Source organism: Polypterus senegalus, chromosome 13, assembly GCF_016835505.1.
Source record: "Polypterus senegalus isolate Bchr_013 chromosome 13, ASM1683550v1, whole genome shotgun sequence".
Classification (NCBI taxonomy): domain Eukaryota; kingdom Metazoa; phylum Chordata; class Cladistia; order Polypteriformes; family Polypteridae; genus Polypterus; species Polypterus senegalus.
Window position 1 is genome coordinate 73049463 of NC_053166.1, and position 13185 is coordinate 73062647.

Genomic DNA, 13185 nt, shown 5'->3' on the forward strand with positions numbered 1-13185 from the left:
TGTTTTCTAATGCTCAGTTATCCAGAACGTAGTAGAGACCCTCATCAGAACTGCTGGCCGATTTTCATGTTCCAGCACTTCAACAGTTCTTCCATTCAAGTTCGAGCTGAAGTAACATCCCTTGTAATGTAATAAGTAATAACTTTTATAATAAGTTCAAGTGTAATGTCAGGGTAGGACAGCTGTTTCAACCCCCCAGAAGAACTTAGCATGCTTTGCCATAGTGTGTGTGGAGTTTCCATGTTCTCCAAATGTCTTTCCAGGTTTTATCTTAGTACTGTGGTCAAAACCTTGTCTGTTAGGTTAATTGACTATTTAAATTGCCCTGTATGAGTGAGCATGGCTTTGCTGTATACTGAAATGGTGCCCTGCATAGGGTTAATTCCTGCTTTGCACCCATTGCAGCCAGGAGAAACTCTGGAATATTTAAAATCAGAAAATGAATAAAGATAAGACACTTTTTATGTAGAATGAGAAATCTTCAAAGATGCTGTGTGCACAAAGTTTTTATATTCAAATAATAATATTCCTGTATGTGGTATAACAGGATTGCACACATTACCAGGATATGAACTCATCCATTCAATACTGTTTAGTTTAAGTTAGCATTCTGGGGCAAAATGTGCATGATTTAATTAAAATTTCTATTTAATTTAATTTCAAACCATGTAATTTTACAAATATATATATAAGATGTACTCACCTCTGTTCCAAAATAACTGGCTTGGCTTTTCTTTTCCTGCAGGTCCTCGGAGTGTTTGTCTGGTTTGGTGTAATACCTCCACATACAATCATTGACTATGAGGAGCTGCATCCACCAAACCCAGAGCTGGCTCGTGGGATTCTCAAATGTGACATGTCTGACTTGTCACTAATCTGTTGCCTCAGCTACAGCATTGTGCTCATGGTGACATGCACAGTATATGCGGTCAAGAGTCGTGGAGTTCCAGAAAACTTCAACGAGGCAAAGCCGATTGGTTTTACCATGTATACAACATGTATAATCTGGCTGGCTTTCGTGCCCATCTTTTTTGGTACTTCACAGTCTACTGAAAAGGTATGACATTTTTGATTGTTATGATACTGCCACAGTAGATTATTCTCTAAACTGGTGGTTCTCCTTTTTTTTCCTCAAAGGCTCATCTAGAAAGAAATTTATTCAGGAATGCTTCCCTGTGTTGAAATAATGTATTCAATTAAGCAAAATGGCCATTGTTTCTTTAACCCTTCCAGAATGTAAAAGTATTGCATTTTATGTATATCATTCAGATATTTTTAGAGCAGTAGAAATCAATAATTAGTAGACTAATTATATTAAGGTTATTTTTAATAGAGTTGATTCTGAAGTTATATAAAACAATGCTTGCTAAAGGTTGTGATCATTTCCACTTTGTCCCTGCATTTGTTCTTTAGGTCAGTTAACCAAACAACTCATTCCAACATAATTATTTTTTGCTAAATGTTAACAGCACTTTGAGCTATGCTGAAACACAATACTAAAACTGGGGTAGACTCAGTTTATTGAATTTCTCTCAGTGGTTGCCAGCAGATGATGATTCTATCACCAGAGTTAACTCCTCTGACAGCAAAGAATACTTTCCAAATCGATTAAAAAATTCCTTTTTCACAATAAGTATATACCTCCCTTAGTTTTAGAATATAATAAAAAAAAAACTGCAGGATAATTTCTTCAGAAGTTGTTTCACATCTTCATCAACATTTAACCTGGCTGATTCACTCAGGTTTTTTAACTTGTGACAAAAATTCATATCCATATCCTATCCACTACTCGAACTGTGATCCCAAAATTAAATTTTTGGTTTAAACTAATTGGTAAATTAATTGCTTCCTGTTCTTCGCAAAGTATTATTTAGTGCCTTGATCAGAATAGTCAGCAAAGTGAGAAACACAACAACAATTTACTTTATTTTACATTATTGTCATAACAACATCATTTGAATGAAATGTGAATTTCAAGGAATTTTCAAAATGATTTAAATGAATTTTAAAGAAGTACAGGGTGATCCACATCTAATTATGTAGATCCAGATTGTCTGGATGACTTTGATTTATGCGGGGACGATTCCAGTTCGGCATGAAGATGATTCTTCATGTTGTCAGTTCGCACACTTCTCGATGGTCCGGGATTTTTCGGGTGATTTTCTATGTAATAAACTTAATAAGTTATAATGTAATGAAAATTGCATAATTAGATCTAGACCACCCTATATTTATTTCTTTGCAGATTGACGTTTTAGATGATAAATGAATAACTTAACTCGTTGCAATTTATAACGAGTTCTTTTGAGACATTTCTATGAGCTTTAGGACAGAGACCGTGTATTGACTCGGGTCCACTCTACTAAATCAATATATACTGTATATTGTGAGAAAGGCCTGGACTTTGGGGTGAAGTGGGTTGTGTGCATTTTATTGTGTAAATATTAGTACTGTAAATAAATGTGTGGTGGTGCTTTGAAACATGTCTAGCTGTCTGTATCTGGGGCTCGTTCCACACTGACGTAGTCGTCAGGATGCTCTGCCTGTTTCAAGGCGGGGACCTGGCAGTAAAAATCTCGTTGTGGACGGCCCGGCACAGCAGGGGAGCCCACCCACGTGCCGCGGGAGCAGTGTGCGCACAACCCCGCAAAAGAGACTTGCCCCACGGACCGCCACCAGTCCGCAGGAGGGCCGTTTTCCCCTGCTGCGGTAAGACAACGGGTGTTGCAGGAATGCAACAGGCTCCTACGAGCTCGTCATCACTGGAGGCGCCCAGGACTGCATTGAATCTAGTGAGGCCACGCCAAGGACGTTTTCTGGGACAGATAAGACCTAGTAGGTGAGTTCCCTGCTTCCCGGGCCGGGCGTATTTTGTGTTTTACAGACAGTGACTGACTGGATCCACGTCAGTAGCAGACGCATGTTGGTCTGTGGGGCTTCGACAGCACGGTGGCAGCTGCAGAGGAGGAGCCGCTGCAGCTCAAGAGGTCCTGGCAGCAGCGAGGCTGTCTGAAAGCATGCCGCCTCAGCAGTAGGGGAAACAAGATGGCCGCGGACCGGAAGTCCCTCCCCGAGACAGGCAAGAGATTGGACGGTGTGTCTTGCGTACCCTTTAATGATTGGATGGAGGCGGGACCAAGAAATGTCCATCTCGGCCAGGGAAGGACCAGATTGGGCCTGCAGAGAGGCCCCACAGGACACAGTCGGTGGGTGTGACTGACGGGAAGGTGAGTCCACTGCCAGCTGACGAATTGTGCTTGCTTGCGGCTCTGCATGAGCTGGAGAAGTGCCTCGTAAAGGATTGAAGGAGCTGGAGGTGAAGGTGGTCGCATCCGTGATGACGCTGCAAGAGTGGGCAGATCGGCGCGATGCTGGAGTCTTCAGCCAGATGGACGCGGCAGGGAAGGTAAGTGAAACCATCCCCATACAGAGAAAGGGAGAGCCCACCGAAAAGGCCCGTGATGAAAATGATCGGAACCAAGTAGGGGGTTCTCCGACAGTGGACGCGGCGGTGAATGCTGTGCGCGCGGCGAGGGAAGAGACAGTGAGAAGGCTGGCAAGATGTAGGCTGATGTGTGCCCCAGGTCCTAGCGCCCTACGCCCCTAGTCAGCAGCGGCCTCGCGTCGTTCCACCAGGACACAGACGGGAATGGGGTCTCTTTCTATGCCATAAGGAGACTCGGACCATCATGGCGTCCCAGAGAAAGAGGAGGAATCGAGGGAAGAATGCCAGTTCCTCCGATATGGGAGGATGTGAGCCAGGTTGCACATGTCCGGAGAAGGACAGGCCTCTGCGGAGGCATAGGGAAACCCCTAAGCCAGCTGAGGTGACGGGGGTACGAGCGGTCCCATGTGATTTCCCAGGTAGGGGGGTACAAAAGCCACGGAGGGTGTTCCAAAGAGGCAAACCCCTGGGTGCCGGTCGGAGGGAGGAGCGCTGCCTGTGCACAGACGGACACCAGGTGGTGGTGTCCAGGCAGTGTCTCCGCCCCTGTTTCTGTTTGTTACAGGACTGGACCCTGGGCTAGCAGTAGGACCCACATCGTCGGTGATCTGCCCTCACGGGACAGGCTGCTGGCCCCTAGGGGTCTCAGCTTGCGGTGGGGTACTGTGGCGAACGGCTGGGAGTGGTACCCAGCTGGGACGCCCAAGAAGGACCGGAGGAGGGCTTGCGCTTTCTCCAGACCACGATGGGGTGACCGCCCTGGTTGCTTTGGGGACCACAGGTGCAGAGCTTTGAAGCTCAACCCTGTAGGGGCCCGTGGTCACTGTCAGGGGGCTCCCCAGTGCCTTTGGAGCCCTGGACATCAGCACTTCCAGAAGTGCTGGGGGGAGGAGGACTGGGAAGCACCTGGAGCACATCCAGGCGTGTATATAATGGGCCGCCTCTCTCCATTCGATGGCTAGAGTCAGGTGGAAGAAGGATGTAGTCTTGGAGGAGAGGAGTGGAGGCGGCCAGAAGAGAAAGGCAGTGTGAGAAAGGCCTGGACTTTGGGGTGAAGTGGGTTGTGTGCACTTTATTGTGTAAATATTAGTAGTGTAAATAAATGTGTGGTGGTGCTTTATTTATTTATTTAACTATTTGTAACATAAAACATGATGACTCAACACAAGTACAAAACATTGTTCAACAAGGCAAATTACTTCAAAACTGTGACTGCCTACATCACAGTTATGTGTTTCCCATTCATTCAGGTTGGTGTCCAGTACAATTATCTTCTATGTTACCCTTTGCATCAACAGTAATAATTTCTTCGATAACACACCTTTCACACCCATTTGGCAAATTTTTTTCAGCCTATTTATCTTTGTTACTGCTACAACACATTCATTGTTCATCTTGACTAATTTGAACTCAGTTGCTTCTACTGGGGTAGACTTGGAATGGTAGAGCTTTCTAGTTTGAAAAAAATACTTTGCCATTGCACTCACATTTCCTAGTTTTGTAATCCTGTTTGTATAATTCCCTTACAAAGGCAACCATGCCATCTTATGAAATGATTGTATTAATCCCATACTGCCATTTATTTCTGTAGTCACAGTATATTTACTTTCAGCATTGATGTGATTGTGGTTGCCTCAAGACAATTTAACAAAAAGGCAGCTTGTTTGTTTCAAAGTACCTCTCACCTTTGCTTTGAAGATTCACAATCTTCAATCTACACTTGCAATGTAATTGCTTATACCACAAATGTTGAAGTCTCCTTGGAACCTCTAACATTATATTCTGGGTGAGCAACTTAGGTTTTGCAAGATATAAGACATCATCGGTTAAAAGGTTAGTCTGTTTACCATACTGTTGCTGTCATCCTAAATACTGATTGCACCAACATTAAAGTGTTTCTGGTATTACTGCAATGAAGATTAATTCCCTATGCATTCTGATATTTGACACCTTGTTATCTAGAAAAGGGCTTTGTGATACAGGCTGGTGAAGTGGTTAACACTGCTGCCTGCAGTCACTGGGTTCATATCCCACCCTGAGTATTGTGTTTTGTTTTTTTCCCCCCAAGTATACCCACATTCTAAAAACTTGTTGAGTTTGAGGCTAAATTTTCCTTATGGGGATGTGTATATATATATATATATATGAGAGTGCTCTGAGACAGTTTAGAGTTGATTTTTATCTTATACGTGGCACTGCTGGTACAGTTTGTAAGATTTTGACAGCCTGAATTGCATGCAGTGAGTTTGATGACTGATGGAAAGATTCTTCTCCTTTAGAAATACTATTGTTGCTGGTTTGCATTGTCAAGAAAAATCTTCAATAGAAGACAATTTCTGTCTTAATTAAAACATTTTCTTAATAAAACATAAAACATTGTTTCATATCTTTATAAAAAAAAATTAGAAATACCCAGAAGTATGAGCTTACCTCTTATAAGATTATTTTTATAAGGTCAATGGCCACTGTGTTTGTCTATAAATCAGCCAGCTGGAATATACAGCGTACCTGAAGGTTACTCATCTGGAATCTTGCTGTCCTCACAAAAAATGTACTGACTGGCAGTGTATCTTTTCTAGATTAGATCTGTCCCACTGAATTTAATGTGCAAAATAATATTGATCTCCGCATTTAACTTTAATGATGCACTGCAATGTACACATCTGTATGTTAGATTACTTCATGATTTGCTGCACAAATTCATTTTTTCAGTGTATTGCACTTGGATGTGTGAAAATAAAAATTAAAGTTATAACTTATAAAAAAATGTATAGTAAAAATAACTTTACATATTATTGTTCCTAAAAAGTAGCTGGAAATATATGTTTTGAAAAATATAAACAGTTACTCACTATACAAATCTATTTTCCTAAATCTTTTGACATGGTACAGGATTCCAGGGAACAAAACTCAATCCTAGAAGTACTGTATAACTTTTTTTTAAGAATTTGCAAATCCAAAAGGCAGAAGTTTGAAACAAAAACACAGATACAGAGAATTAAAAAAATAATAAAAACAAAGCACTGAAAAACATTCAGTGTTTACTTAAACACACAAGTCTATCAATACAGGAGCCCAGTCACCACTGACAGGGGGCAGTCAGAAACCTTGATTGTAGAGAAGCAGGATATAAATCAGAGAGTACACATCACACAATATTTTTTTCTTCCAACTGCAAGCACCATTTTTAAGACCAGTTACTTCATATATTAAAGGAACGACTTTGACTTGATGTCTGTATTTCTTTTGTCTCAAAGTTTGTTTATCTTCTGGAGCTATTTCAGTGCATATGTTTCAACACAGCTTCTTAGTGTTGAATAGAGGTCCAATAGAAGATTTAATGATAGGTTATACCTCTAGTACGTTTGGAGAGAGTCTGCTAGCCATCCAACTAAGGAAGGAGTACTAATGGAATAAAGGATGGTTCTAGTAGTAATAATGATCTTCCCACTAAGTTTGTGGGACTTGAGTTTACAAAATCTTAGCAGCGCATCAGTATAAATCTTCAAATCTGAAAATTACTTGGACAGCTTATCTTAATATTGTTTAAATAAAAGTTTGTATCTCTATTGCCTCTTTTTCCCTCAGTCCTCTGATATTTTCCCAAATACACCTGTGATACTAGTTAAACTCATTCATCCTTCATTCTTTAGGCAATAAGCCTAATGCTTGATTCAGTATGTCAGTGCTTCCCAAACTTGGTCTTGGGGACCCCCTGTGACTGCAGGTTTTTGCTCCAACCAGCTTGTTTTTAACTGGACTCCTGAGCTAATTAAGTGAACTGTTATTTCCGAAGTTCTGTGTTTTGGGAACAATAATAGAAATTAGAAAACTAAGTTTGTTAAAAAAAAATACAGGTAAAATTCTGTTACTACAAACTGCCAGGGATCTAAAAAATATTTTGTTGTAATGAGATTCTGTATTTGTTGCTATAGTGCTTTCTTTAACTAGCATCCAGGCGTTTGCAACATTTCAATAGCTTCTTTCGCGTTAATTTTAATCATCTCCTGTCTACAAGTTATGATGATGAGAATTTTTCTCAGCATTTCCTTGCAATAATACACTTTCAGGGTGCAAATGATGCCCAAACCCAATGGCTGAAGCACTGCTGTGCAATTTGGGTGGGAGGAATTCAACACAAACATTATCTAAATACGGAAGCCTGTTGTGGGCAGCACAGTTATCAATAAGGAGCCGAATGATCTTTTTCTTCTTCTTCTTCTTCTTCATATTGTGAGGTTTCTGAACTCTTTTGGGATCTCTCCCCGACCCCAACGGGAACAAGATGCTGAAGTGTATCCCAAAGTGTGATTGCCGCATCTGTGGAAGATTGTTTGTCCGTTGCCGGGGCAGGGCAACCGGAGGCTCACAACGCTGCAGTGAGGTGCCACAGAAGTGAATCCTAAAAGATTGTGGGCATGCTATAAGTCCCTGTCTTGCACCCCAAAACACGAGGCTTAGTCTCAGTACTTTAGCAAAACCAGCTTTATTCAGCTTGAAACAGGAATAGCACAGTTACGTATTGTAGCGAGATCTGCCACTCTTCTATACTCAGACACAGCAGTCAGTCAGGGTCGTGGCCAGGTTAGTGGCCAAGTAAAACTGTTCCCTGCATCAACCATTGAGATCTTTTCTGTTTGCTTCGGTGAAGAGTTGCCCCAGAGCTGTGAGCCTGCTGTTGCCCCAGCATTAGATAAACAGTCTTCCACAGATGTGGTGATCTCACTTCGGGACGCTCTTTGGCGTGTTGTCCAGTTGGAGGAGGTCCCAAAATAGTTTAGAAACCTCACATTTTCTTGAATGAGTAATAGGAATGTTTCTTGAACGAGCATCACTGAACCACGTATAAATGGCTTTTTCTGCATCTTCAAATGCAGCAGTTCACATACATTTGCATCCTCAGATTTGTTCTTCTTTTTTTGCTCGGCCTTTCAAGAAAGTTGACAGTGTCAATGGCGAAATTCCAAATTCACTGACAAAGTCTTTTTTCTATTTGCTGCAATCGAGAGCTAAAAAAAGTTTTTTTTTCTAATATGAACTGTTATCGTTTTTTCGTGTCTGCCGTTTCTATTTGGAGGGTGACAATAAGTTAAATTCCAGTGGATGTTTTTCAAATGTTGACAAGCAATAAACAAAAGGTATCACTGAAAACTACCAAAAACAAAAACAGCAAAAAAAAAAACAGTACAAGGAAAGTCCAAAGAAAGAAATTTTTTTTTACAATGTTTCTGTTTAGGGATCGTTGTGCACAACTGAGCTGCGACCACGGAACTAACTGCTCTGTGGATGATTCATTCAGGCATTTCAAGGTCTTTTGGGCACTTCTTTGTAATGAAAGTATCTGCTGAATGTACTTCATAGTAATGAGATTTCTATAGACTCATGTAATATGGGGAAACTATCGAGACCATAAAAATATTTCTTTGTAATTAAAATTTTGTTGTAAAGATATTCATTGTATCAGAATTTTACCTGTATATATATATATATTAAAATTTACCAAGCAGTTATATGGGAATAATGTATTTACTAATTAGTGGGTCTGACGCTAAAGTAGTTGCAGCCTTTAATTATTCATTGTTGTTTGCCTGGGTTTCTGCTCTGCTCATTTTTAATTGTCATTAATAAGATACAACGAAGGGGGAAAACTGCACAGAGAAAGGTAATAATGAAATCAGCAAAGAGAAATAAGCATTTAAATCAATAGCAAAAACAGAAATATTTCTAAATTTCTTATAAATGTAAAAATCATGCTGCTGTGCTTTTCTGAATGTAGAATAAGAGAAAATAATTAATTAATTAAAACTAATTAAATTAGATCAATGTTATCAGGTGTTGTCACTGATTATGAATCTGGTTGGAACAAATACCTGCGTCCACAGTGGGTCCCCAGGATCAAGTTTGGGAACCACTGTAATATGCCATTTCCAGTCCAGAAGGGCCTCTGCTTCACCAAATACATTAAGACCATGACTTACTTTCACACTGGTGATTTACCATCAGCCCTTCAGAAACATAAGCTCCTGTCCTTCCTCAAGCTTGTTGTGTAAAATGGTTTTAGAATCTGCTGTTGAGAAGGATTAACAGTAAAAGCTGTTTTTAGTCACGGGAGGCAAGAATAGCCCAAGTCTCCCATAACGTGAGTCCTGCCCACAAGTTTGAAACCCTCATAGGATCTAAACAGAAGTATGGCATTGACACATAACATGCTGCAAGCTGTCTCAGTGCAAAGGTACCTGCTTATTAAAATGCAAATGATACACTGATTAGTCAGGAGGATTGCTTTTTTTCCTCAGAATTCTGAGGGTAAATTTTTGAATTAAATGCCTGGCAGAGCTTTGGCATGACAGGGCCACAAAAGAAATCTCCTTTCATTCAGCATTGTCGTGGGTGGCATGAAATGTGAAAGGGAGGCAGGTGGCATCAGGACAATAGAATTTGGTGCCTTATCACTAAACTGCGAGGATCTTTTCAATGGTGGGATTTTAACTCGTACTTCTGTAATGCAGCAAAATAATCTTCTTGTTTTATTTGAGGGCCCTTTTATTGCATTATTTAATTCTACCCCTGCAGGCGTCAAGCTTCCTTCTGTTGTCGTGATTAAACCTGTTTTTTTCCTTTTCTATGATGCATTGCTAAGTTGAGCTAAAGATGTCTCAGTGACATGTTTAGAGGGTTTATAAACCCAGCTGCTTCAATGTACTGCACCTATATCAACTATTTCTATTGGGAACTTCCAATATTTTAAAAAAATATGTGTAGAACTATATTTTGGTTCTGTATTTTATAGTTGTTTTATTAATTTTTGTTAAATCAAAAGCAAAATGAAAAATGAGCTTAGTTTTTATTTTGTAGGTTTCCTAGAACACTGTATAGACTGTCTAGTCCAAAGAAACATACAGATAATTCATGGGTTATGTACTGATGCAGTACTGCTATTGTTGCCTTGCACCTGCAGTTTTTGTCAAAGCGCACTTACAGTACATACACCACCATATTCATTCACACATGGTGAATTCAGAGTTACATTTTTAAGGAGTGGGGTGAAAATTGAAGTTTTTGGAGGAAAGACATAGAGTTATAGGGAGAACATGTAAAATCCACATAGACATTGACCAGACCAGGAGCTGAAATCATCAACCTCAAGTTAACCACTAACAATTGCACCAACAGGCATTTTCAGTCAGTCAGGCATACTCCAACCCGCTATATCCTAACACAGGGTCACAGGGAGTCTGCTGGAGCCAAACCCAGCCAACACAGGGCGCAAGGCAGGAACAAACCTGGGGAGGGCGCCAGCCCATCACAGGGCACATGCACACACACACCCACACACCAAGCACACACTAGGGACAATTTAGGATCGCCATTGCACCTAACCTGCATGTCTTTGGACTGTGGGAAGAAACCGGAGCACCCGGCAAGCACGAGGAGAACATGCAAACTCCATGTACGGAGGACCCGGGAAGCGAACCCGGGAACAGGCATTGTTCCTCCACCTATTCATATTTTCAGTTCAGTTTAAGGGTATGGATGCACCATGTCTCTCTTAACAGCATTAGGCATAAAGCAGGATCCAGCTCTGGATAGGAAGGTAGTCCGTCGCAGGCCATGTTTACACAGGGATAATTTAAAGTTGTTAAATAACCAAACATGCATGTCTTGGAGATGCAAGAGGAAAACTGGAGACACTAAAAGAAAACTCCTGGCATACACACAGTGACTAGGATGGTGGATCTGTGAGACAGCAATGCTGTTCACCTGTCCACCCTGTAATAGTTTTATTTAGGAAAATTTCCTGAATAGGATTTGAAGTCAGGAGCCTAGAGCTTGTAAGGCAACATCACTAACCACTTACTGTCTGTCTAGAATTTTAAATCAAGACTAAAAAGCCACTAAGTAGAATTTGGTTCGCAGCAAAAAATAAAAAAAAAAGTTTAAAATGAAATTTATATGTACATATTTTCATCTGGCATCTCTTTTTTCCTAGCTGAGAAATCAGCCATCTGTTAAATTGTTCCTTTACTACCTGACCCACTTGCAGCTTAGTTCTGCAAGCTGTGCTCTGTTAAATGAGAAAACACATTGCAGGCAGAAACTGACCCCATGGGTCAGTTTTAGGGACAGTCCTGATACTAAGGAAGTATATACCACCTGATGCCTAATAATTTTAAAAGAGCCAGGACTCATTCTGAATCAACAGACCTTACCACATAAACTTGTTTTGGAATTGTCTGTCTCATCAGATGCCCAGTTTACTTTATGTAGGCCACCAATTACACCACACGATGCTGTAGACCACTGGATTGTATAAAACAGCAGTCCTGGTTCTGCTGGGAAACCATGGGTTCTGTCATTCATGTGGATGTTATTTTAATTCGTACCACCTACCTAAAGATTGTTGCAGGCCATGTATACCCTTTCATGGCAACAGTATTTTTTCCCTAATGCCAGTGGCTTTGCTCAACAGGATAATAAACCCTACCACATGGCAAAAAATATTCAGTACTGGTTGGAGGAACATGACAAAGAGTTCCAGGTATTGGTTTGGTCTCCAAACTCCCCACATCTCAATCCAATTGAGCGCCTGTGGGATGACCTGGTAAAACAAGTCCGATTTATGGAGGCCCCACCTCGCAACTTATAGGTTTTGCACACCTTAACACTGCACTTTTTCCCATTCTTCTTTGAAAAATTGTCTCAACTAGATAGAGATCTGAACTCTGACTCTGCCACTCCAGGACATTAACGTTGTTTGAAACCGTTCCTATATTGCATTTTCTTTAAGATTTGGATTATAATCCTGCTGGGAAACAAATCCTTTCTTAAAGTGCAGATTTCCTGCAGATTGCATCAGGTTTTTTTTAGGATTTCCCTGTATATTTTTACTGTATTTTATCTTCTGCCCTCACCAGCCTTTCAGAAGCATCCACACAGCATGATGTTGGCACCACCAGGCTTCACTGTCAGGATGGTGCATTTTTGATAATGTGCAATGTTTGACTTATGCCAAACAATGCATTTTATTTGATGGCGATAAGCTCAATTTTGGACTCATCAGATGATAGAACCTTCTTCAAGCTAACATAGTATGTGCATTTTTATAAATTCGGCTTTCTGTTTTACACTCTCCAGTAAAAGTGTGACTGGACCATCTGGATAGTAGTTGCTGTAGTCTCTGCAGTCTGTATCACTGTAAATTGTAACTCCTCCAAAGTTATCAAAGGTCTCTTGGTGGCATCCCTCCCTTGTTTACATCTTTCACAATCATTCAGTTTTTGTCGATAGCCTACTCTGGGCAGATGTACAGCTGTGCCATACTGTTTCCATTTCTTCATGACTGATTTCAGTGTACAATAAGGGTTCCACAATAACTTGGATATTTTCTGGTATTCATCCCCTAAATTATGGTCACCTTTTCACAGAGTTGCTTGGAGATTTCTTTTGTCTTCATTGTGTAGGTTAGCCCATAATACTTACTCGCCACAAGCTGGACCTTCCAGGTACAGGTGTCATTGTACTCCGATCAATTTAAACTCCTTGATTGCAGACAGGGGATCTCCATTTAACTAAACTTCTAAAGGTAGTTGTCTGCACCAGTGATGAATTAGGTGAGGGATATTAATGAAGGTGTATACATATTCAGTCAGTTATTTTGTGTTTTATAGTTGTAATTAATTTAGATCATTTTGTACGTATCTGTGCCACATTTAAAGCATCTCAGAATCACTCCTAGGAAT

At 40.6% G+C, this 13185-nt stretch overlaps 1 protein-coding gene across 2 annotated transcripts in view; it reads left to right on the forward strand.

Annotated features, from left to right (window-relative positions):
* Positions 1-13185, forward strand: part of grm6a (glutamate receptor, metabotropic 6a) — a 248547-nt gene that overhangs the window by 177117 nt on the left and 58245 nt on the right. For both annotated transcript variants that reach the window (XM_039775581.1, XM_039775580.1), the window contains exon 10: positions 746-1057. In XM_039775581.1, coding sequence (XP_039631515.1) covers positions 746-1057 — 312 coding nt within the window. The remainder of the gene's footprint in view (positions 1-745; positions 1058-13185) is intronic.